The sequence below is a fragment of the Paramisgurnus dabryanus genome, chromosome 12 (assembly GCF_030506205.2).
Source record: "Paramisgurnus dabryanus chromosome 12, PD_genome_1.1, whole genome shotgun sequence".
NCBI lineage: Eukaryota > Metazoa > Chordata > Actinopteri > Cypriniformes > Cobitidae > Paramisgurnus > Paramisgurnus dabryanus.
Window position 1 is genome coordinate 1,868,676 of NC_133348.1, and position 25,671 is coordinate 1,894,346.

Consider the following 25,671-nt stretch of genomic DNA (forward strand, 5'->3'; position numbering starts at 1 on the left):
ATCTAGGCATAAATTGGATTTAATCTTTTTTAATGCTTTGAATATAAAATCTGTTCATTTTACTGTGATTCGTATGATTTTATACCACGCATGCGTGGTGGTGAAAAGGTGATGTACACCTTCAAATTAATACAACTCTGGCATTTTTTTTGGTCTAGAAGCCTAATTTTGGTCTTGTTTTAAAGAAGACACTTTAAAAAAAATTTATGGAAGTGTCTGGAGGTGAACATATTATTTTTTTAAATAGCAGTTTACATTTATTTGTTATAAATAAAAAAATGCAATATAGTATTATTTTTAATACATAAAATTATCAACAAAAAAAAAACTGAGGATTGCTGCATACTCTTCTCACAAATGAATAAATGACAGTTACAGCATTATTATTACTACTAAAAGGTTTTGAAATATGAAAACTACATTCTTAAACCTTTCCAACAATATATAGTTTGTCGTGATCGATTAACATTTACATGAAAAATATTGAAGTAAACTCAGGTGAAGTAAACAGCGCCAGTTAACAGGTTAAAGATGTCCTGTTTTCATGTATAATGTATAATCAACATTTTCTAATTACACAGTCTAAACCAATTTTATCAACAAAAAAATAGTAAATTCTTTCATTTTAGTGTGTCTTTTATTGAAACATTAGTGGCCTGTATTAATTACTAATAAGAAAATGATTTATATATATATATATATATATACATACACACACACACTATACAAATCATTTATTCATAGAATTAGAAATCTATAATCAGTATATTTATGCGTTTGATCTTGCAGTCCATTTTACAAAATTGTTTTAATGCAACTGGTGAAATTACCTAACCAATTACATATTATTTTTCAATTGTGTCTAATCGATACGGTTTCATGTCTTCACTACCTATCTCCCGTACATGAACAGTCTGAATGCTTATTTTTTACTAAATGCAAAATTTTTATGTTCTCAATGTGAAGACCTGTGACCATTTTACAAACAAATACACACTGGGATTTTTCATTTAATAAAAATATTGCATAACATACTTTTTACAAAGAAAACAACATTTACACAATGAGTTTTCAAATATGTTTTTTTTTCTGAACATTTGAACATACTGGTTTACAAGAAACCTCAACATTCAGTTCAAACAGCACAAAAATAACAGACTCAATTCTCTCCGTTTTTAAGGAAAGACAGCCAAAGAAAGTCCAAACCAAATGTCCATTAGATCAGTTGAGTTTCCTGATGACTGAATTTATGTCCTCAGCTCTGGGTCCAGGTTGTCCAACATCTTTCATTAATCCAACTTGGTCTCTAGCAGCATGTCGTGGTACTGACAGACGGAATGGCCACAGGAAGTTATTTACGACCCTGAAGTTCTTTCCAGCAGAGAAGATTTCATGGATAAGATCCTCCAAACAGATGATCCCATATTCTCCTTGGAACATAAACCAAATACGACCAATCAGTCTACAAACTTCAGTGACATTCAAATTTATTAAAACATTTTTTTGAGTTCGTAAATATTCTGTATGCATGTGAAGATTTTACTGACAACCATCATGTCATTGAACAATGTCTGAGAATTAAAGCTTTGTGTTACCAAAACAAAGGTCACTTACTGAAACTTTTTTTACCATAATTATTATACATACCCAGATGCTGCTCAATAACTGTATTGTCGGTCAAAGGAACCTTTTTCTTATTAATTTTTGCCTGCCCTCTTTTTAATATCAGCTCCCGGACAGATTTCAAGTTGGGAAACCTATTAGTAGATTTAATACATGAAGTTAGAAAGAGTGTCCAAAGCTGAAGGCTGTTCAAATGTTTCATAACTAAGAGAAAGCGCTAACATGCTTTAGCCCACCATCTCTTACCCCCATGCAACGTAAGGCTCCACAGTCTTGAGCATTTTTATAGACGTCTTGCTGACTTTTACAAAGGTGCCACTGAAGATTTTTCTCAACCTCAGCATCTGAATAACTTTCATCACTTTGGGGCTCACACCTTTGATCCTAAAAGTACAATAAGCAAAGATTAAATCCACACAAAACCTTCTAGTGGGTGACACTTTTTACGAATGTATTAAACAAAATCATAAATAACAGAAAACAAATCTGAATGTCAATAAAATTATGCAAAATTGGAAATTACTCTTTGATGCGGACTGCAAATGCCAGGCTGTGTTTAACTGGCGGCAAGGCCGGTGGGGGTCTCTGTCTAAGCCTTGCGAGTCGGGACTCATCTCGATATCTCCTCTTGCTGCGTTTTAGAAAATCCTCCAAGCGCTTAAACCTCAAAGGAATTCCCTTTTGTACCTAAATAAATTTAAGACAATGTTAAAGAAAGAAATTGTATTATCCCAAAACGGAAAAATAGACAATTAATAGAAGCATATTTCATGAAATAAATTAATTTCTTACTTTTCTTTTCTGTTCTAATGCTTGTTTAGCTTGAGTTGCCTTGATGGCTTGATATGCTTTGCGTTTCTTGAGAAGGTTCTCAGGAACAAGCTTGATAACTTTCTCATTTCTTGATGAAAAAAGACAAAAGACAATTAGTATTTAAATCAGCCTATTCATTGCATTGATAAAATCATTGATCATATGTTAATGCAAAAAATTACCTTCTAAAAATAAAAAATGCTGTCTATTGGTTTCCTAGCAGTCACTTCTCTACATTATTTTAAAACTAATCCAAAGATTTTCTTCATTAATGTGTCATTTTAATCAACACAAATAAAAAAAAAATAATGTTGCAACTTGTTTCATTAATTTTATTAAAGGGCACTGGCAAAGGTTCAAAAAAAGTAATCGAACGTGTGACGGAGTATTTCTTGGCCAAATACTCTCCTATAGGCACTTTAACCGAAATAGCACACACACACCAACCAAAAGCTGACACGATTAGGCCTGTCCATTAATGACTATATTGACTTATCGTACTATAGGTGAACGTGATCTCGATAGTTTTTGGAGATGTGATATATTAATATAGTGTTTACATGTGTGTTCCTTTGCATAAAAATGAATGTCATTTAACATTTTAGCCGGCCGCGATTGCCTCTGTCATTTCTGTCTGATGTCTGTCTCAGTAAAGTTGCCATGCAGCTCAGGGTCCACATGTGCGCACATGTGCACGCACACAATGTGACAGGCGAAGAGAAAGCCACTCAAGCTGACGTTTCGTGTTTTTCTGGTGAATACATACACGTGATGGCGCATAAAAGCATAAAGATGCAATGAGAGTAACACTTGTCTAAAGCAATTAACCCTGTGAAGCTGGGGGTTTATACTGAACAATGAGTATTAGTTGTGTAAAATTGAAATGCATATTTTATTATATTGATTTATGTTTTAAATAATTAGAATGCGTTTTTTTTTACATTGCAATTTCATATGTTATCTTAATATTCTAAAATGTAAAGTTGTGTTCTAAGAAAGGATGTACTTGCATTATTATGCCATAGTCATATATAATCAGTGGCATAAAATGGTCTTAAAAAGACAATTTTATCGACTATCGCCATTATTTCTGGGGCAATAATTAACCGAAAAGAAGCTATTGTTACAGGATAATCATGACAGTTACCGAAGTTGTTGAGGGAAATTTAAGCTTGTTCAACTTCCAAAACTACCCAGTAATATGGAAAAAGTATATATAATTTGTTTATCCGGGTTAGCAGTGGAGTCGTGTGTGTGTTTGGATTTCGTTAAAATAGGGCATTCCCATGCGGGTCATGAGTCGCAGGCAGTAAGTAAAACTGCTTCAAATGTCTGTGTTTTGTTGGAAATTGGTGCGCAAGTGCATATAAAGTTAACAACACGGACATTTAGTGAATCATAAGTTATCCAGAGATAGTGGGTTGGTTTGTGTGTGTTGCTTGCTCTTGACTCGCTCTCGGAAACTATCGGTAGAGATGATTTTTTATAAATCTGAAAAAACAAAACACTTTTTGAAGATATGAAGGATGCAGAACTACTCTTTATAGGTACCCAAGATTAACATGAGATAAGAAAAAACATGTTTTATATGACCTTTAATGTCTTTGTATTTGTTTTTTTTTATAGCACAATGGTTTAATGTTTATTGGTGCTTATTAAATAAACTAGTAAATTCTAATTTAGCATTGAAATAAGTAAATTTACATTTACACATTTGGCACACGCTTTTATTTAAAGTGACTTTTTAAGGTATACTGTGACAGGAACACGTACATATTTTTGTGGGGTAATGTTTCATACATAAGGTAAAAAAGATTCTATAAAAAATATAACCTTGATCTTATGTGAAATTTGAGTGAAATCAATATTTGAGTTGGATTTTAAAGGCAGGGTCACATTTTATTATGTGCGTTACCTAGAATCAATCGAACTACGTTACCTGAGTTGCTAACGCAACTGACCTACAGGAACGTACAATTACAACTATTCAAGTCAAGTATTTTAAACAAATAACCTTTTAACAAAATAACGTGCTATTTTCAAGTAATATGAAGACATGTAGTATATATAAGCTAAAAAAAAATCACTGTGACGCTAGCACATTTTATGATTAACGTTACATCCACTTTTCACTGGCAGCTTAAATCCAGTCATTCCACAAACAGTAAATAACTTCCGATAAAATTGTCACTATGAGTAGTATATAATAAAAAGTAAAATATTAATCTAATTTATAAAACAAAAACTAAATTAGCCCCAGCTCCAACATGTTGTTTATCAGCAGTGTCAGCTGTTACCATGCAAACCCCGTCCTCAGAAATGTCAAATTAAAATGCTACTACATATGATGTGGCATTACTACAATAACCAGGCCATAACTGTAGTCACTTAATAATTTTCTAAAACTATACATTTAATTTCAGCACTTGCTAATAACAGTACAATCAGAATTATCTGCATCATGATCATAGACTCTGCTGGACATATGTCCCATGTGAGAACCAGCTTTAACGAATCCCAAAGTACTTGGGTTCAAACTGCATAAACAACCAAAATAATTATACTAAAAAAATATTAACATGCGGCAGATCATAATAAATGGAAAATATGCTAACATAGTTTGTTATTTGTGGTAGATGATCTTAGATTCGTTAGTATAGTCGAATACGTACCCAGTTTCAGCCATCGCGTTTGTTTTAAGTGTCCGGTCGCACACTGATGACGTTGTAATTCGTTTTGTGTAATACTGCCGCCTAACGCTTCGGAGTATTTATTGCAGTTCTGTTTCAAACTCACGTTTACTACCATGTGACAATTTTACAGCAATGCAATTCACATATACTCGATAAATTAACAAAATAATATTATGACGATAATAGCATGCTTTCCTCTCACCTGGAATTTTTCTGGTTTTCCTTAAAGGTGTCTGTCAGTTAATCAGCAGTCTTTTCTGTAATGCCACTGCTATCTTCTGCTCTGACTGCATTGACAGGTCATGAATCATAGATGCATACAGATTTTAAACCTGTTTATGAAGCACAGAACAATTTCTTGTTAAAATACATTAAGATGATACTGTTTTTAAACATACCAAAGAAAAACATGCTAAAACATGCAAAATATATTTTAAGGATGTGATTTATACATTTGAACCTAAAATACAGTTCATTTTAAATATTTATTGTCCTGTTCTGGTGTCTGGTAAATCGTTATATATTCTGTGAGAGAGCAGGTTATCAAAGACAAACAAAATATATGTTCACTTTTAACTTGGTCAACCCCACCCCCTCATAAACATGACTTTTCTCCCATTTCCCACTGACGTGGGTAGCCCAAATAAAAACAACTTGACTATTGCATAATAATACAGTGTTGGACAAATGTATGCAAAGGTATAAAGGCCTTATACTTAAAAAAAGCTAAAAAAAAAAAACACTACAGTGAAGTAGCAGTGACATAAATCAAAACAAAGATGTTGAATTTTACTTATCACATTATAATCAATAAAGAAGACAATTATTACATATCAAAATTTGGTATAACAAACCAAAAAACATAAATACAAATAAATAAATAAAATAAAGCATTCATTGTTTACCCTGGTGGGCCCCCGTGAGTGGCCGCGCGCTTATGGGCCCCGTCGTTGCGCGTTCACGCAATACGCAACCAAGCAATCGATCTTCAAATCATACGTCGCTAAGCAACCCCCTCAGCCATGCCATAGAGATCAGCGCAGTCGCGCACCTTCTGCGTGACGTGAGCGATCCTCCTGTTTGTTTGTGTAGCTCGAGGATGAAAATGGCGGTGGGGAGAGATCAACGCGAGAATTAAACACACAAATGACCATTTGACTTAGATGACAGCAGCACTGCAGCCCCGCAACGGAATAAGCAAATACCTCAGCATCATCTGAGTGCATTTGCAAAGGCAAACACCAGAGTTTAACGAAGAAAAAACAGCGCCCTGGATTTAAAATAGCTCCTGAAATTAGCCCGCTAAGTTAACCTCGCTAGCTTAGCTTACACTCAACTGGAAGATTCAACGAACACCACAATAACGGAATTATTGTCTCGGATTAAGATGAACTGCGCTTTTTTTGCTTTATCGCTTAAATTCAAGTTCAGTCGTGGGCACTGGGCTTGCAAAAATGTTTGCATCTGACTGAATGCATAACTAATCGTCCCATCTGGCAGCATTAGCCTGCAAACATAATTCTACAGACATCCTAAAGTTCAACAGGCATCTGGATTGAACAGGTAGCAGTAACGCATTCACGCTGTGTGTATGCTATTGTGTATTTGTTGATGTTAGCTGAAGAGGTCAGTTCAGACAGAGGAAAAGGCGTGTAGAAATAATTGTCCCGTGCTCGGTGATGTTGTTTTGAATCTGGTGCAAAAGGCATGGCTGTTGCACATCGTTTCCTCAGTCGTCAAAATGACGAACTTAATTTTTTCTATTATTGAGAGGAAATGATTTGGATTTGATGCTTGAGGTGCTGATTTGTTTTAGTGCATGAGTTGAATAGCAAGTTCATGAAATCAACAGGATTCAGTGTGATGAATACTGACATCTCTGGTTTGACAGCGTCGACTCATGTGACTCGACGGCAGGTCTGCAATGGAAGTGCGTTGACTTACTTAAACTTAATGGTCTTAGTAAGAGCAAGATTCCTCCTAACACTATAAAAGCTTGAGAAACTAACTAGAACACTGAATTGTATAATTGCACTGTTATTTTTTTAATTATAATATTTAATTTTAAAGTCTGATCAGTTTAAAGGCATGTTTGTTTCCTTGCATTTTCGTTTCCACTGGAAAATCCTTTACTTTTTCGGAAACATGCAAAGCATGTGGTCTGAATTCACAGCTTACTGTCACCCCTCCACGTTTCAGCATAGTAGCAGATTCATATAAACATGGTCCTTATGCAAACCTGACAGGGGTGCGTTTCTGTCCTTTAAAAATTAGTTGTGTACCTGAAAAATAACCTAAAACAAAATATATCCAATGGGGGCGGTTAAAGGATATGTAGGTTGGATTTACTTGAAATAGATTGATGGCAGTGTTAAAGGGGTAGTTAACCCAAAAATAAAAATTCTGTTATTTTCTCACACACATGTTGTTCTAAAGTTGTATGAGTTTCTTTATTATGTTGAACACAAAATTAGATATTTATATAAATGATGATAAACACATAGTTGACAGTACTTTTTGACTTGTTCCATAGTATTATTTGTTTTCTTACTATGAAAGTACCGTCAACTGTGTGGGAACCATCATTTATCAAAATATATTATTTTTATTAATTCAACAACAATAAAGAAACTCATAGAGGTTTAAAACAACATGAGGGTTAGTAAATTACATAATTTTTATTTTTTCTGTGAACTTATCCCATTAATCCATTTCAAGGAATCCAACTTCGAGTTTTCATTTTTGGGATACTATCCATTTAACATTCTGATTAAGTAGTTATTGTTTACATGTTTAATGCCAGAGTACATTTTATACATTTACATTCAATTACAATTAAATGTGCACTTGTCTTTACAGATAAGTTAGTCAGATTTCTTACAATGAAGGTTGATATATAGGTTTAATTCATTGTAATAAAGTGATAACATTCTGTTGTAGAAGTCGTTTATCTGGTTATTGGTTAATCAAAACCAGTTTAACGCATTGCATAGGCAGTAAAAAATAATTTTGAAATTCATGTTTTTTTTATTTTTTTTATTTTAAAACAGACAATCTATGCGTATTGTGTACATTGTTATACATATGCATTAAATTGAAATTAGCCGTGCATATGTCATAACACATGAACTAGTCTTGCTCAGTGAAATTAGGCTAATTTTAATATCCATAATTACTTTTTCCTGAATCCTTAGAAGACGATTCATAATTTACATTTATATGCATATGCATCAGATTAAAATTACGATGCTGCACTGCTACTCATCGAGGTTCATAAGCCTTAAACACACTGCTACTTTTTAACGAAGGTGAAATCACTTTAATATTTTGTTTACACGTTTCACAGCTCAATAAGTGTATAAATGATCCGTAGAAAAATCCTTAATACGGCATGGCAAAAAAGCAGCAATATGATTTATTCCTTGCGTGTCGGTACGAGCGTCTCTCTGCCGCAGCACTCAGCTGTGTTTCCTCAGTCGTTCAGAGAGCTGACCTACATCTCGCTTGAAAAAAGCTTGTGCAGCAGCCTGTGAGAATGTGTGGGGGTAGGGAGAGCACCAGAGCCAGCTAGCAAATGAACGAGCGAGAGAGACAGGAAAGAAATTCGGCTCAAGCCAGATAACAGACACCCACCCTGTGCAGGAGAGAGAGAGAGAAGGGGGACCCAGGGCTCAGTGTCCCATTTCTTATCAGATCATGCCTGGCCTTAGCAACAACCGAGGGTTATTTTTTAAAGCACAGGAGAGCTGTGCGAGATGGACAAACACTGCTTCACCTCTGCATGGACGTTCGGAGCAACAGTTTCTGCGAATGTAGCATCTGCTAACTGCTTTCCTTGCCTCAGGAGTTGTATTTACATATAGCAGAGGTGGGAGGGACAGTATCACCCCTAAAGTTCAGAAGTTGTAACAAGCTTAGTGTGAGTGAAACATCAGTTTCTTCACGAAAAGTGCCTGCCACAAACTTGTGATTTTTGACAACTCTTTCTGCCCTCTCGCATTGAAATTCATCAGCTTTTACAAAAAAAAATGTTGCAGCCGTGTCGGTTTTGATCCTGGAAGGTCATTGGTTTGTCCTAAAATGAAATTAAGATGTAAATAGAGTTTTATTGAGAGTTGTAATCTGGCCTGTTGTGATTCATAATTGAATCAACAGTTTGCACAATAAAAAAAGTGAAGAAGGCCCTGTATATGCTCCTATTACAATATTACAGAACTGATATAAAAGACACATACAGAACAGTGTCATAGCACAAAAAGTGATCATTATCACCTATTTTGTATTTGGTGTGCCATGCTTTATGCCATTCTTTATGCCATTTTTTAACAATCATGTGAAGTTTCAGGTGCACACCTCATACAATACCTATTCTTGGTAAGAGATTAGTAGTGACCAACAGAGACGAGTTTTAATAGTCACACCCTTAAATCAACAAATAAGGATGCATACTGTACTGCATTAATTAATCAGGTTAGGTTAGTTTGTTTAAAATCGAATGTGTAAACTAGTGACTCAGTATAGCAAAAATTTGCTTCAAGCCTGGAACCCATGTGACTGGTAGCATGTTGTGTTATCATATGCCTTATGTGAAAACGCCTTTTTAGTGCTTCTAGTTCACAGAACTTTTATCAGATTTAAACAAACCACTAAATTTGCACTCTTTCTCAAAAATTCAGGATACTGTTTGTTCTGAAAATTAAAAACCCTTTAGTACTTGTCATGTTATTGTGTAATTGCCATTACCTGGCAGAAAAAAAACTTTTATGTGTAATAATCTGTAATACTTATTATATAATCGTGTGAATACTGGTATTGCAGGGCTCCAGACTGCCCCCAAATGGTAGCATTTTGCCCCTAAAATTTGAGATTGTGCCACTGAATTTTACATCCAGTCGCACATGTGCAACCAGTAAATTTGACCTTTTTTTCCAAAAGTGCACAATAAAATGTGACACTGAATTTGAAACAGCACATTGTAATTTCTGCATCTATCATCAAGTATTTATTAGTAATACAGTGGAAATTAGTAGAAATGTGAATATTTGGTTAGCATGTTGATTTACGGTGTGTGCCCCTAAATTTTCTGGTTGCGCCCCGAACATTTTCAGTTGGGGGCCACTGTGCTCCTAGTGAAAAAAGTTAGTCTGGAGCCCTGTATTGACGTAGACGTATTATTGCACTTTCAATTAGTTTAATTTATGATGTTGTGACCGCAAAATCCAGGAGGGATTGACCGCTGTGGGAAGTTAAGCCATTATTGAGCAGCTGTTGCAGAAGTTCAAAAGCTGCTTGAAAGTTAACATCTTTTTATATTTTGCATTTTTCTTTTTCCATTATTGTATTTTTTTTAAGCTAAACATAAATGCTTTTTCTCACTATTTTTTGACCAACAAATTAGGACACACTTGAATTTTCTAGTGTTATAGACACACATTTTTATGTCCACCGTGCAACTCACGTATGCATTGTGAAAAACCACCACTGAAAAAAAATATTCATTCAATTTACTAAATTTTTTTAAAGTGGTTGCAATCAATTTATTTAAGCTACATTTAAACAACAGTTTTTTATTTTACTTTACTTTACTAATATTTTTTGTTTAAATGTAGCTTAAATTAATTGATTGCAACCACTTACCTAAAAAAATTGAGTAAATTGAATGAATAATTTTTTTCAGTGTAAAAACCACCTATTGTCCGATTCGTTTTTAAATTTCCTTTGGTGTGTAAGTGTTTATTAGTACATGTTAACAATATGCAAAAGGTACAAACCCCAAAGTAAACAATGAAGCGAGTTATCGTCTTCAACGTAAATCTCTTTTCTTGGACTACAACAAACACACAGATTGTAGGCAACAGTTTACCTCCTGGGTTTGGTGATGTAGACAAGACTGACTTTATCATAATTCCTCCTGCTTCGGACTTACAGCCTGTAAGTTAACTTATGTTAGCAACCGAATCTTTTAAACATGGTAAGGAGCGTCACGTTTCCGGCAGAAGTCCGAGGTATTCAGGCCAATCACAACGTACAGATTAGTTGGCCAATCAGGGACACAGAGCTTTTCAAATCCATGCGTTTTAGGAAGAGAGTGAAACCTAGAGCTACAATAATGTTTGGTATGTGGAAAATAATAGGGATGCATTTTCCTCATTCCGAAAATGAGGAAAACAAGGCCGAAAAACCGAAACCGAAACACAGAAATAAATTATTATGCCAATTATTAGTACAAATGCATTTATGGCTATCACTGTGTACTAACTTTACTAGGGGTGTGTGACAGATCACAAAACTCACGGTTCAGATCACATTACAGTTTTTGAGGCACGGATCGGATTATTTTTCAGATCAGCAAAAAGGGGGTGGGGAAAATCTAATAACAAATAAAGAAATTACAAACATTTATAAAAAAAGAACAAAGCTGCACATTAATAAGGGCTAACATTAGCATTAGGTACAGAAATCGAATTAAATGAGTCATAACACTGTCTTTATTGTATAAATTAAATATATTATTATTTTTAGAGCTATTTGTCTCTTTGTTAGACTTAAGTAGGTTAATTGAGGTTATTGTCTCTTTAAATAAGCAGAGACTGGTTTATGACTGTAATCTAGTCATACACTTAAGACATAAACAAATGTTTTTATTAGAAAAAGAATACTTTGGAGATAATTTTGTTTATATGTGCCCTGTCAATAACAGAAAGATTTTACGTTCTCTTGTTTGCGTCTCACTCGTGTGTGCACTATTGAGGGCACTTAAACGCGCGCGCACACAGAGAACGAAGGCGAATCCCAAACAGCGCAGCATAAAAACGTTACGTTGTTTTTCATTGATTTATTCGGCAGAATCGGCACATGTATGTTAATGGACTATACAGTATGAGACACATTTGCGCGACTCTCTCTAAAGTTTACACATCAAGAGTTCTGATCTTTGAAGGGCGTACTCACTGTGATGATCACGTCTGGACCGGACACAACCGCATGTGCCTCTGTGCGTACTTTAGCGCCTTTTTGCGGTTAAATACATCCACATGTTGCTTCAGACAAGCACGTGCAGGTCGCAGTTTCTGTTTGCGTCATCACAACATTTCGGCCGTATTGTTTCGGTGATAAAAGTCTTTTTTCGGTGGCCGAATATTCGGTGCATCCCTAGAAAATAATGTGTTTTTTACTACAAACAATGCAAACACGTTGTGTTATACCAAAAAACACTATATAAAGTATACACAATATAACATTGCTTTTTAGCAATGAAATAGGTGCTCTTTAAACTTTTGTGAAAACATGTTGTGGATGGCTGGCAACTTTTAAAAAAAAATTGCTGGTAGGACTTTACACATTTTTTGCACACTTTGTATTTATTCTTTGTGCGTAGAATCAGCTCTATCTTGGTTTACTTTGGTCTGTGACACTTCAAACAAATAGAGCCTAGTATAAAAGACTTGAGATGTTTTTTTCGTTCTTATACAGTAAGCAAAATAAAGAAGCCTTTTATTAAATATGACAGATCAGTGTAGAGGTGTCAAATATTTTAGGTCATGCGCTGAATTGGTCTAATTGGTGTTGAATGCTGAATGTTGCACCTGCTGTAGGTAAAATTTATTTAACATACCAATATAATAAATGAAGGCAAATTTAATTAGTTTTTTCCACAAATCATCCTTTGAGTGAGAAGTGTGGTTGCTCTGTGTGTGTATATGCCAAATCAATAGCTCTCTTCTTCCATCAACAGAGCATACACATGGAAACATTTAGTCAAATCTGCTTCTGTGTCCTAATTCGCTATGTTTCTCCAGAGGTTAGTGTGTTGAATTTTTGAGTGTTTCCTGAAGGTCGTCTCAGTCTATACACAGATGTTAAAGGAAAGGTTCACCCAAAAATGAATCCTCTCTCATTATTTACTCACCCTCATGTTGTTCCAAACCCATATAACTGCCTTTCCTCAGTGGAACACAAAAACAGATGTTAGGCAAAATTTTCGTGATTGACAACCTCAGTTTCATAATGTAGAAAAAAATATCGTTTGCCTGGAAAGGTTTTTTTTTTACTAAAATCTACTCTCTTTACTTTTAAATCTTGCATTTTTCATTCACCGAAACATTGATGTACGAAATGAAATGACTGAGATGAGTTGTATGGTCTTATAAAAATTAGTGTCTAGCAGTAAAAGCAACACAATTTCAATGTCTCCTATGTCCTGAATTGTCCCCTGACATCTAATTCTGCCCTTGATCTCTTGATTTCAAATTCTTATGATTTTTAGAAAAGTCTTCTGTCTCTTGTGACTAATACAGAGTCACAAACTTGAGCATAATAGTAGTTCACTGTGTAATGAAAGCTTTGTAGGAATTTTTGTGGCCGCATTTACGGACTGTATTTACATACTTGTCCTGTATCATTCCCTCTTTTTCTCTAGACATATATATTTAGTTTTAGTTTTTATTTTTAAGCCACTTGTTTTCCGTTTTTGAGATTCTTCCAAACTTAGCATTAGCTTTCATTCGGTTGTTATGAATCAACTGCTTCTACCTTTTTATTACTCTGTTCCTGTAATGCTCTGTTAAATGTTTTATGAGTAGTGCCGCACAAGAGTTTGCAAAGTCAACATAGAGTTCTTCATGTTTTTCGATGTTTTTTTTATTACATAAGAAAAGACATCTTGTGATTGCTAGCTACTTGTAGACAGCAACCTTATTTACAATAAAAAAATACCACCCTGAATACATGATTTCTAGTAGTCTTGTTGCAAATTTCACACGCAACACTTATCGAAACATCATTAAAGAGAGACCTTTTCCATGTTTAAGTGCTATAATTGCATCCCCAGTGCTTCTATCAACCTAGAAAATGTGAAAAAGAACAACCCAGTAACTTAGGTTTAGTGAACCATTCTCTGCAAGCATGTGAAAAAATTATTGCTATACAGCGTGTCCTCAATTGATTAATTTAAAAGTTGTATCCACAGTATTCCTACGCGCTAATTCCAAATTATGGGCGCGACTTCCGGCGCGTACTGTCACTGAACCAGAACCGGCGTTTTCCATGATGATAATGGTCATAATTTCATGTATGATCCATTGTGAGGATGAAATTAAGAAGTGTCCTTATACATCTTATAAAGATATATTCAATTGTTTCATGTTGCTCCTTGGGGGTGACGAGTCTTCAATGCGCAAATATAAAAGCACAGAGACATACCGGTATCTTTACAGTGGTACAGTCAGTCGAGTGTTTAATACATGGAATATACCGAGACTTCTTGTTTTTAACATTTTCAGGTGATGGTTTAAAATGTCACAACTGTCCCTCTGGTATGATGTTTTTTTAAACTGCAATTTTTAATCACCTTGTTTGAGTTTTTATGGTGACACATCAAGCTTCACGCGATCCGACAGCAGCAGTAACTTCTGCTTATCATTCAACACATTGTAAGTTATTTAAACTAACCATAATAAACATATTAACCTACTAATACATGTTTTCAGTTTTGTTTAGTTTTATGGAAATATTATTATGCAGTAGAGAAGACATAAGCTTATGAAATTATTTGCTTATTTAAAAAAAATTAAACAATTTAAAACATAACAAAAGTATGTGCAAACACATCACAAACTATTATAAACATTAACTAATAAGCAGTTTATGTCGTAGGCTATATATTCTGTACCTTAATCTCATTTTTGTAATAATATATAGTAGCAGAATAAATAAACCAGCTAAATCAGCATATTTTTAAAAGCATAATATGTTAATTATTGTATTTATTGTTCCCTGTCAGTTTCTATGAAAGGTTTTACTGGATGGATGGATGGATGGATGGATGGATACAGTAAATAGATGCACGTGTGCCACACACACATTCAGTTCTTGTGCGTGTATTATAGTTAAAACAAATGTTTTGTAGAGATTTACTGTGTTTGTATTAGAGCCTGACCGATATATCGGCATTATATTAGGCATTAATAGGCATACACTATCGGTATCGGCATTCATAATGGCCGATAAATGAATATTTAAAAATAATAATAATTGGACGAAACAGCCTTCATTAGATTTCCTCACTGTTGGTGTTTTTGACAGAGCGCTCTGAACCAGTAGCTGCTGGTGGGGTCCAGATTTAGGCGTCTTTTTATATTTTGCTGTTGTTGTTATTTATCAGAACTTAACAGAATTTGTCTCCAGTCCTATTCAAAGTTATTTTTATGAACCAAGTCTTTTAAAACTGGTAACTTTATTTGGTTGTTGTTGTTTTTGTGTTTTTGTTCAAAGCCCTTTACGTTTCATATCTTAAGTTTGTATTTTTATACATTTTATTTATCAGAACTTTAATATATTTTTGATGTTCCTCTGTTCTGTTGTGACCATAAAAGAAACAAGTTTCTTTATAAAATGCATTATCATATTATTTTAGTTAAAACTCATAAATAACTACAAATAACTAATGTTAGGGAAATCTGTTAATGTTTTGTTGCGCGTTTCTGAAATAAGAAAGAATAAAAAATATCGGCCAATATATCAGATTTTAAAACCAACAAACATTTGTATCGGTATTGGTCTTCAAAATCCTTTATCGGTCGGGCTCTAGTTTGTGTCAGCTATTATGGCAACCCCTAACTGCACAAATGATGCCGGTCTTCCTGGATCTCATAATAAGCATTAAAATGCCAGTCAAAACGGCAGACTCGTATTCCTCACAATAGGACTACCATTAGCTGTAGTGGCTCACCGGAAGTTTCACCCATATGTGTTCAAAGATGGCGGTGCCCGCATTTACGTCAAAAATAAAGTGGATAGAAACAATACTATCAGTGAGTCCCAAACATTATTTGAGATGTGTCTCTCTCAGCTTTCTCAAATATATACAACTTTCTCAAATATATGTGCGTAGTTAGGCTATAGGCTATTAGATTTTTCTCTATTTGTCTTTGTGTAAACAAGAAGGGTTTAACAAATAAATAATTGGAAACAAGCAATAAACAGTGGAGAGTACTTGGCTGCATTGCACTGTCCTGCAGCAGGACCTTGGCCATCTTTAATGGTGCTGACTTCATCTTACAACTGTTTAAAGAAAGTGTCATAAACTGGCAGTAGGGAGTTCATTTTCAGTCCATCTGCAAACATTATCATTAATAATAGCAGCCCACACCATTTCACCACCCTGTCACCCGACTTTGTGTCCATTAGTGAGCCATCCATGAGCCCAGTGGTCTGATCTATCAAGAGTCCCTCTCATTTTATCTTTTTTTTGTTTGTTATGTATTCATGCATTTTATTGCCTTATCTTGATGCTTTAGCTTGTGATTTTTCTTGGTTGAGTTCAGCTTTCCTTGATTTAACCCAAAGCATCAATCCTAGGCTCGGCCATCGGCAGGTTTTAAGCATCATTTGACTTTTTTTTTTGTGTTTCACACCATTGGCTAAAGTCTACCTTTTTTTTATTTATTTAGCATTTGGTATCGGCAGTGGCGCTTGGCAGGGTTACTGTGATTTCAAAATCAAGTCTCAGATTTTTGCTTTTAATTTGCACCTTACTTCTCAATATAGCTATATTTAACAAACTGTTTGATTGTACCATATACATCTGTATTGAATATATCTATGTTTAAGTTACAGTCCATATCCAAAAGAATCAGAGTTGTGGTTCAGGGTAATTAAACAATCATTCATTAGGCTATACTTCAAATATCTTAAGGGCCCGTGAGAATCTGTATTGTCGAGCTTAGGGCTGGGACGGTTGTAATTACCACCGGAAAGTGCGCCCTGCGGTGGTGTGCACGTCACAAATTATGAAAAATATAAACTACAATATTGTCAAGTGAGATGTCTTCAGGTTTGTGTTAATGCAAACAGCCAGCAGACGCGGAGTTTATGCGCTATTTGCAAGGGAAGGCAACTGATATCAGTGATGATCCGCTGGCTTGGGAGCGGAACAATAAGGCAAGATATCGGCCGTTTCTCAATCCGAAGACTGTAGCCTCCGGAGGTTGCATACGTCATTAATACGGTCTTATTTTATAACATTAACAATTATAAAGTTGACTATTATTCTTTCTTAATCATACGTTGTTGTAATATGCTTATGACTTGCAAATATCTGAAAATAATAAACCAGGCTTATGCCACCTCCGGAGGCTGCAGCCTTCGGATTGAGAAACGGCGGTTCTCTTTTGGTCACTCAAAGTTGCGAAAAAGTATCAATCAAAGAATTTGGCGCCTACGAACACGCATGTTTGTTAAAAACTGTATATCTGATCATCGTTTACATTTTTATATTTCAAAATATATATATGCATTATGTATAAGACTAGTGATGCACCGAAATGAAAATTCTTGGCCGAAACCGAAAACCGAATAAAGGAAGCCAAGGCCGAAAAACCGAAACCGAAACAACGAAATAAATTATTATGCCAATTATTAGTACAATTGCATTTATGGCCATCACTGTGTACTAACTTTACTAGGGGTGTGTGACGAATAAAAAAACTCCCAGTTCGGATCACATTACAGTTTTTGAGGCACAGATCAGATTATTTTTCGGATCAGCAAAAAGCAGGTGGGAAAAATCTAATAAACAATAAAGAAATTGCAAACATTTATAAAAGAGAACAAAGTTGTACATTAATAAGGTCTGAAATTAGCATTAGGTACAGAAATCAAATTAAATGAATCATAACACAATCAATTAAATATATAATTATTTTTTAGAGCTATTTGTCTCTTTGTCATGGGTTGTTTGATTAACATTAATGACACAGATTTAAGTAGATTAATCTGACTGTAATCTATACATACACTTAAGACATAAACAAATGTTTTTATTAGAAAAAGAATACTGTGGAGAGAATTTTGTTTATATGTGCCCTGTCAATAACAGCGAGATTTTATGTTTGCTTGTTTTTTTTTAAACGCGTTTCTCTCTTATGTGCACTACCGAGGGCACTTAAACGCATGAACATACAGAGACCGATGGTGAATCCCAAACAGCGCAACAGTCGCTCCACATAAAAACGTTACGTTGTGTTTCATTGCTTTATTCACCAAATGTATGTTAATGGATTACAGTATGAGACACATTAGCGCGACTCTCTCTAAAGTTTACACATCAAGACATGCTTAATCTTTGCAGACGCGTGCAAACAGCTCGACCGTGAGTGAAACCTGCTTGAGCACGAAGGGGAGGGGTGGGAGATGACTGATCACCGTGAGTGAAACAAAGCGCTAGCGCACAGATGAGAGGGACGCGGTTGACATTCATTTTCGGTTTACATTTTCGGCTGGATTTTTTATTTCGGCCCGAAACCGATAATGCCATTTTCGGCCGAAATTTTCGGCGACCGAAATTTCGGTGCACCCCTATATAAGACCTATATGCATCAATGTGCACATGCTACATACGCGCATACACCCCCCCACCCCCACACAATCTATAACCACCGCACCACCGCGGTGAATATGTGCATTACCATCGAGGTGGTAAAAAACTGTCACCGTCGCAGCCCTAGTCGAGGTACTGATCTGGAACCAGAATAAAGGCCCATCTGAGGTTTAAAGTTTTATTGTGTCCTAGTGTTGTTTGCTGGAATTCATACATGCACCTATTCACTTAAACCTCTGCCCTAGATTTCACATCTGCAGAGGTGAAGTAAATGCTTCTTAATCATCGCAGAAATAAAACCTTGCTTTAATCTTTTTGTTTGTGTATTAAAATCATTATGTTTTATCACCACTTAACCCGAGTCAGCTGTTTGCCTGTAGCCAATATCGAAACACTTTCGCTCATGCCTCATTTTCTAACTATTTTCCTTCGTGTGACACTTCACATAGCAACACTTGAGAAAATGTTAGTAACCTTCAGGTTTTCAATATTATTCATTGGTTTATTCAACTAATATTCGACTCTTGCTTGTTTGGGCAACATTGATTTGGGGTAGGGAATCCTAGGGATGGGACGATACATGCCGATACATAATATTGATACATGTCCGATATCAATTCGGGTCTTTGACCAGTTGGATGTCCTTCTCAATCTGAAATCACTGTTAGTTTGAGTCGTTTATAACATGCATTTGATAAAGCAACACTCATCAAACATAATCATTATACATATTCTTTATTATCTAGAACAGTGATTCTCAAACTTTTTCAGCATGAGGCCCCCCTGTGTGCGGTGCATCCCTTTTTGTGGCCCCTCCAAAGAAAATTTATTTATAAAACATTACAAAACTTAACATTTGAATTAAACAAAACATATAAATTATACAATGTATTGGTGTTTGTTAGAAGCCTTATTTTTCTGAGGTTTAATTACACAGAATTTATGATAAATAATTTTTTTATAAAATTTCACAATATTGGGACCCCCCTGGAACCATCAGCTATGGCCCCCAGTTTGAGATCTAGAAAGTACATGAAAAAGTTTAAAGAACAACAATATAAATATATGCTTAAGCCATATCCTGGAGATGTGTGTGTAATGGTTCTTCTTCTGCGGCCCATATTGAGTTTTTGCACAAAAGAAGTTTTTTGGAAATTGTGGCATTGTATTCACCTTAATTTAATGAAATGCATAGCAAGCATCATCGGACGATTTATCGGCCCAACACTAATTTTGGGACCAGACTATCTGTTTGTCCACCAATTGCAGATGAGGAAAGTTCAGACGTTTGAAACCAGAAACCAAGCCCAAAGACATTAAGAGGCTGTTTACACTTGGCATTAACATGCGTTTTCGTCGATTGGATCACAAGTGGACGACGTTAATGCCAGGTGTAAACAGTGTTCAAAACGTTTTGAACGTGTCCACTTTCGACCACTTTCAACCACATCCAGAGGTAGTCCAAACCACTTTCGATCGGATCGCTTTGGAGTTGCGGAACGCATATGTGGTTGAATGTGTTCGAACAGCCACACGCGACCGCCTTCTCTCCGCCCATTTATCTAATCTGAGGTATTAAACACAAGTTTTACGTCTTTTTTTGACTTCTGGCGGGAACATACGGTGAACAGCGCTATTTTTAGCCTTTCATTGATAAAACTACTGCGGGTGTTCTCCGTAGTTTCGTTTTGAAAGCGTGAAAGTTGCGCGATCCTATTTCATCAATTGCGCCGAAAATTCAGAGAAAGCTCCAACATATAAACGTACAAAACACTGTGCAGCATGTATACTTGCTAAACAAGCAGCGGACTCCGACATAATATTAGTTTGCATCCATATGAACTCACGTTTGAATGACAGCAGAGAGACTCGCCCACCGTCTCACGGACCGTCCCCTCACAGTATTCAGAACAGAAGCGGTCGAAAGTGGACAAAAGTGACGGATTTAAATACCAGGTGTAAACGTAATGTGTCTCTCTCGTCCACTTGTGATCCGATCGATGAAAACACATCTTTATACCAAGTGTAAACAGCCCCTAACTTAGCTTTTTTGACATTGATTGTTCTGTTAACACTGTAAACTTTCTTAAGTTTAATTTTCTTGCTTCATCGATAGATTACAATGAGTACCTGTTTCCTCCTGCCTCCCCCAGTGGAATGGTTCTGCATGCTAGCGGCGTCGGTAAACACCTCTCTGTCTTGAGTTCCTATCCTATAAACCAAGTTAATAACAGCCATAGAGTTTCCTTCAGTGCGCATCTGTATGGAGCTTTAGATTGGGGAAATCAGCCACTTTGGATCTCAATTGTTTAGATTGGTGGGTCTCAGAGTTTCTTGAAATTGGTAACCCTTGTTAGACCCAGCTGTCATAAAAAATTACAGATGCACCGATATATCGGCCTATAATCGGACGATAAAGCAAATTTTCATCTGCAAAAAGAGAAAAGAAAAATGCAATGAATTTGAGCTCTGTGTAGAAAATGTTAAGAAACATCAATAGTTTCATGGTTTGGTTTAAAAAAATAATAATCTTTAGAATTTAGTTAATGCAAATTAACATAACCACCAAGCTATCATTATCAGCAGAAATCAATCTGAATATTCGGCTATTGTTATCGGTGGACAATTTTAATATCTCTATTAGTAATAGGACAGTATTTTATTTTTGCATGTAAATTAAAATCTCTGTCTGTCTTTGCATTAGCATAAATGCTCCACAGTATAAAGAAAAGTGAAACGAAACAGAAATGTGAATAACTCTGTTGAGATACAGGATATCAGTTAGTGAAGTTAGTAGGGATAAGCACTGAAAATGTTATTTGCCTGCCAGCATCAGAACTGTCAAATCCACACTTCCTCACAACTGATCCTGCTTTAACCATTGGGAGCAACCAGTCTAAACTCATTTTGTTTGGTATGAAGTTCGCTTAACACCTGGTTTGGATGCTGTGTTTTTATGACATTCACTCACTCCCATTACTGTAGCCTTGCAGTAACAATGAAAGCCGCAGAGGGTTCATCTGGTGTCTTTGAATGGGCAGGAAATGTTTACTAACTTTGTAAACCATCAGTGCCCAATGCTGGAGTCACAAACACTGTCATTGCTGATGTGCAGCAATATATTGATTTGGATTCAAGTGCAATAAAGCACTAAACCCTTTTCAGGTCTTTTTGTAAGGCATATAACTAGATACATTGTGCCTTGTTGCTATGGCAATGCAAAAAAAAAGAAAGACATACCGGTGCACCCATATGCATCAATGTCTAGGCTGTTTCAGCTTTTGGAAAATGTTCAGAATCACTTGTATACAGTTGCCATTCTTGTAAATCTTTTGTATGATGCTTCCTAAAACCAAGTATTTCTGCATAAAAACAAAGACATTTATGACACAACGAAACATCTGGCTTTGAGATGTGCTACACAGAGCGATACAGTCGGCTTTCTGAAATCTAATCAAATACTTTGCTTCAATCACAGGTTACGTCAGGTGTCCGTTTCACCACTGCCTCCCCCGGTGGGATGGGTCTGAATGACAGAGAGGGTATGGCGCCGTAGCATTGACATCGCTCCCATCACTTAAACCCAGTGGACCACAGCCATAGTGCTCCTCTCAATGAGGATCCCTCTGGAGCCCTAGATCAAGTAAGTCAGCCAGATTTGGCTCTCTGTATATCCGGTTAAACTGCTCATAACACAGAAGCTTGAAAGGAAATAACTGCCGACAACAGAAACCGCAGGTCTTTGCTGTTACTGTAAAGGTGTTAACCGCGTTACAAAGGTGAAAAACGCAGTAGGGACGGTTTAACTGCAGTTTTATGGAAGAACATAATAATACATAAATAATGTTAAGTTTCGTTTCCAGTAACAAGCTTTTCATTGTGAAAGTGAAAGCCACTCGTTGCTATTTTTTTTTACAGACACTACAGTTTACTTGAATTTGATTTGTTTAGCATTTATAATACTAACTTAAAATAAACGCACTATAAAATACACAAATGTGTTGAGTATCTCAGTGTTGACAGTCATGTATGTGTGTGTGTGAGAGAGGAAGAGTAAGTGTCTGTTTCTTTGTGTATAACCTTGGTAACAGAGTTTGACGGCAACAGAATTGACACAATAATTCAGCTCCCAACAGGAGATAATATTATGACAGGGCTCAACATAAAGGACTGCCCGGTTGCCTGGGGCAAGCGTGAGAGACGTTCGGACCAGTAAAAAGTATTGTCACTTGCCCGATCGGGCCAGTGCTTCACCCTCAGTCACTAAAATATATTTGCATCAATGTATATTATTTAACATCTTGGAAGCAGACATTTACTTGGGTGAAACATGACGAAAGAAACAATGCAATATTTTGCACAGTTTGCTGTCAGTTTACAGATAAAGCAAAAGTTGGGACCCTTTTTTTTGTTGGAACATATATTATTATATTATATTTGACTTTTGAATTATTATTTTTAAATATGTGACACTGACATTTTTTTATTGGGGCCAGTGAAAATTTTGACCGGCCAAGTGAAAACCTGAAACACTGGCCTTGAGTGGGCCAGTATAAAACATTATTTGCATTGAGCCATGTATGATAATGTAAATTGTGTCAATGTCAACTCAGTGCAGAATTAAACTGTTGCATTCAATCCTTGCATTCATTGTAGTCCAAGAAAAGAGAATTCAGTTGGAGATGATAAGTCGCGTCATCGTATTTACAGGGACGTGAACAGACCTTTTGAGGGGCATGTGCAGAAACGGAAAAAGGGCACGCCCCTTCCAAATAAATATAAAATTCGTGTCAAAAGGTTTATATTTATTCACTATTAATGACAATAGTGCTGGGCAAATATTAATCGCGATTAACCACATACAAAATAAAAGTTAATTTTCGCATAATATATGTGTGTGTGTGCAGTGTGCAATTATTATGTATATTTGAACAAACACACATGCATGTATACATTTCAGAAATGTTTTATTTATATATAATTTTTTTAAATTTATATATAATATATAAACATAAATAAATAAATATATACACATGTAAATGTTTCTTAAATACATACAGGAATGTGTGTGTATTTTTATATACATAATAATTACACACAGCACACACTCGTATATTATGCTAATATTATGCCGATTAATCTTTGCCCGGCACTTATAATATACAAATATTTTTTTCTGCTTTGCATACATAAAGTTCAATGAAAATATGTTTAAAGAATATGTTTTGTAGCTATTCTGTTTGGTTTTATGAGCTAATTTTTAATATTTGGTTAACATGTTGATATATGTCATTGAGAAGGGGGGGTAATAGAAGATTAAAGATTAAAATAGGAGATTATACCATAGCCATACCATTAGCATATCCAACATGTATCTGCCTAACTGGCAAAAACTGTGCAGAGGACCAGGGACCTTGGTCTCTTGAAGGTGCACTAAGGTTGGTTGTTCTCTCTTATGCACTACACTTTCCTTAAAGGAAAACACCACAGTTTTTCAATATTTTACTATGTTCTTACCTCAACTTAGAGTAATTAATACCTCCCTATGTTTTTTCAATGCATGCACTTAATCTTTGTACAGGGCCCCATTCAGTCCTTAGGAGTCAGACAATTCTTAGAAATGTGGGGTTTCCCTTAAAATCCTAGAAAGCATCCAGAAAGCATCTTAACCCTTAAAAGAGGTCTTTAGGTCCAAAATTATTAGGAGTATTGACAAGGACTTCTCAGAGTTTTAAGAGTTTCTTAAGCAGCAGGGAAAGTGGACAAAACGTGAAGAGGGAGACAAAAAGTGTTGCGCACAATACATGACAGTGAGTTAGATCAGGTAGAAATCATGTTTGTGACCGATCTTATTAGAGACATGCTAACATCTCCGACACAGCGCAGAAATGCCATCACTACATTAACTGCAGTAACAGTAACATATTCAGCAATTGGAAAATTGCAACTGTGCAGCAGATGTGATTTGGGTCTGTTACAAACTTACATAAGCAAAGTTATCAAACAAACTTACAGAAACTTGTGTTGCTGTTTATTTCATATTAAATAGGTTAAGTATGACAACACTCAAACATATATATATGTGATCAGTGTGGGCTCATTCAGTGCAAGTATATCATGGATCCAATGGCCCTTTTTTCTGCATTTGCTTATATAGATGTGTTTTGGTAGCTCAACAGATCTTACTGTTGTCATGGTAATGTGAAACCTGATTTACCCGCACTGCATCTGCCTGTGCTCTTTTTTATTGTGCATTTACTTTTTCACACTCAAACTTGGATACTTTGATTATTACTAGTATGATTTTCTTTGGATGTTTGTTATATCACCCTTTATTCTGCCTTAAAATGTAGTGCCTAATACTCTGAATGTGATTTTGTCTTTTATTTTTACCTTCCGGACCATATTTTCTCCGTTTGACATCATCTATACACATTCAGAAAACTTGTTTATTAAATATACTTTTTTTTTTTTTTAAAGAAATTTGTTACAGTTACATTTACTTATTTTAAAGGGACAGTAAGTAGGATTTACCCCCATCTAGTGGTGAAATTGTATTTTGCATTCAAACGAATAGTGCTCTCTAGCGCCTCGCTTTTCCAAATGCGTGTTGCAACTACGGTAGCCGTTATGTACTCATTGATCTTCTTGTCCCTTTCAGCTGGTTCACGTGTTTTGAAAGAAAACGCGTTGTTAAGCTAGTGCTTTTTGTCCCTCTCTGCCATTATATTTTATCATGGCAGAACGACATGGAAGCCTCCTTAGACTTACCCGTTCAATGTAAGTAAAGAGAAGAAATTCTATGCTTACAAAGAAAAGTCAGATCACTGGCAGAGGTCATTTGACACCAACAAGGACATATTTATGAATAAAGACATTGATTTTGATTAATAAAACGCTTAAAATCTTACTTACAGTCCCTTTAAGCAGTTTTGCACTTTCATTCTGGTCAATTTGACAATTGTTAAGAGAAAGTCGCTTTGTCTTAATAAATAGAGCCTGCTGGAAATTGTCCATTTATCTGGCACGTTGAAAGTATTTGAATCCTCCAAAAACTCATTGAGCTTTTCAATGTTTAATACAGGTAAATAAAAGAAAACTATTTACTTTGCTTCTACAAACAGACCTAGTTCGCATTGATGAGTTTGTTTCCAAGAAAATCAA

The 25,671-nt window shown here is 35.5% G+C and overlaps 2 protein-coding genes across 2 annotated transcripts in view; one reads left to right on the plus strand and one right to left on the minus strand.

Moving 5' to 3' along the window:
• Positions 1 to 719: 719 nt before the first annotated feature.
• Positions 720 to 5,171, minus strand: rpl7l1 (ribosomal protein L7-like 1). The gene is made up of 6 exons (XM_065256120.2): positions 5,109 to 5,171; positions 2,416 to 2,524; positions 2,147 to 2,310; positions 1,870 to 2,007; positions 1,648 to 1,757; positions 720 to 1,430 (listed from the first exon to the last, which is right to left on the minus strand). Exons 1-6 carry the CDS (start codon positions 5,120 to 5,122, stop codon positions 1,222 to 1,224), a joined length of 744 nt encoding a protein of 247 aa, XP_065112192.2. The 5' UTR covers positions 5,123 to 5,171; the 3' UTR covers positions 720 to 1,221.
• Positions 5,172 to 6,212: 1,041 nt separating this feature from the next.
• Positions 6,213 to 25,671, plus strand: part of ncoa1 (nuclear receptor coactivator 1) — a 62,570-nt gene continuing 43,111 nt past the window's right edge. The window contains exons 1-2 of the mRNA XM_065256121.2: positions 6,213 to 6,692; positions 21,986 to 22,150. The gene's annotated coding sequence lies outside the window, so the exon portion shown is untranslated. The remainder of the gene's footprint in view (positions 6,693 to 21,985; positions 22,151 to 25,671) is intronic.

Excerpts from the sequence above, each read along its gene's own strand:
- rpl7l1 (XM_065256120.2), bottom strand. Across the intron at positions 2,311-2,415 it reads CATTAGAACAGAAAAGAAAA|GTACAAAAGGGAATTCCTTT; the intron begins GTAAGAAATTAA and ends AAATTTATTTAG. Across the intron at positions 1,758-1,869 it reads GAGCCTTACGTTGCATGGGG|GTTTCCCAACTTGAAATCTG; the intron begins GTAAGAGATGGT and ends ATCTACTAATAG.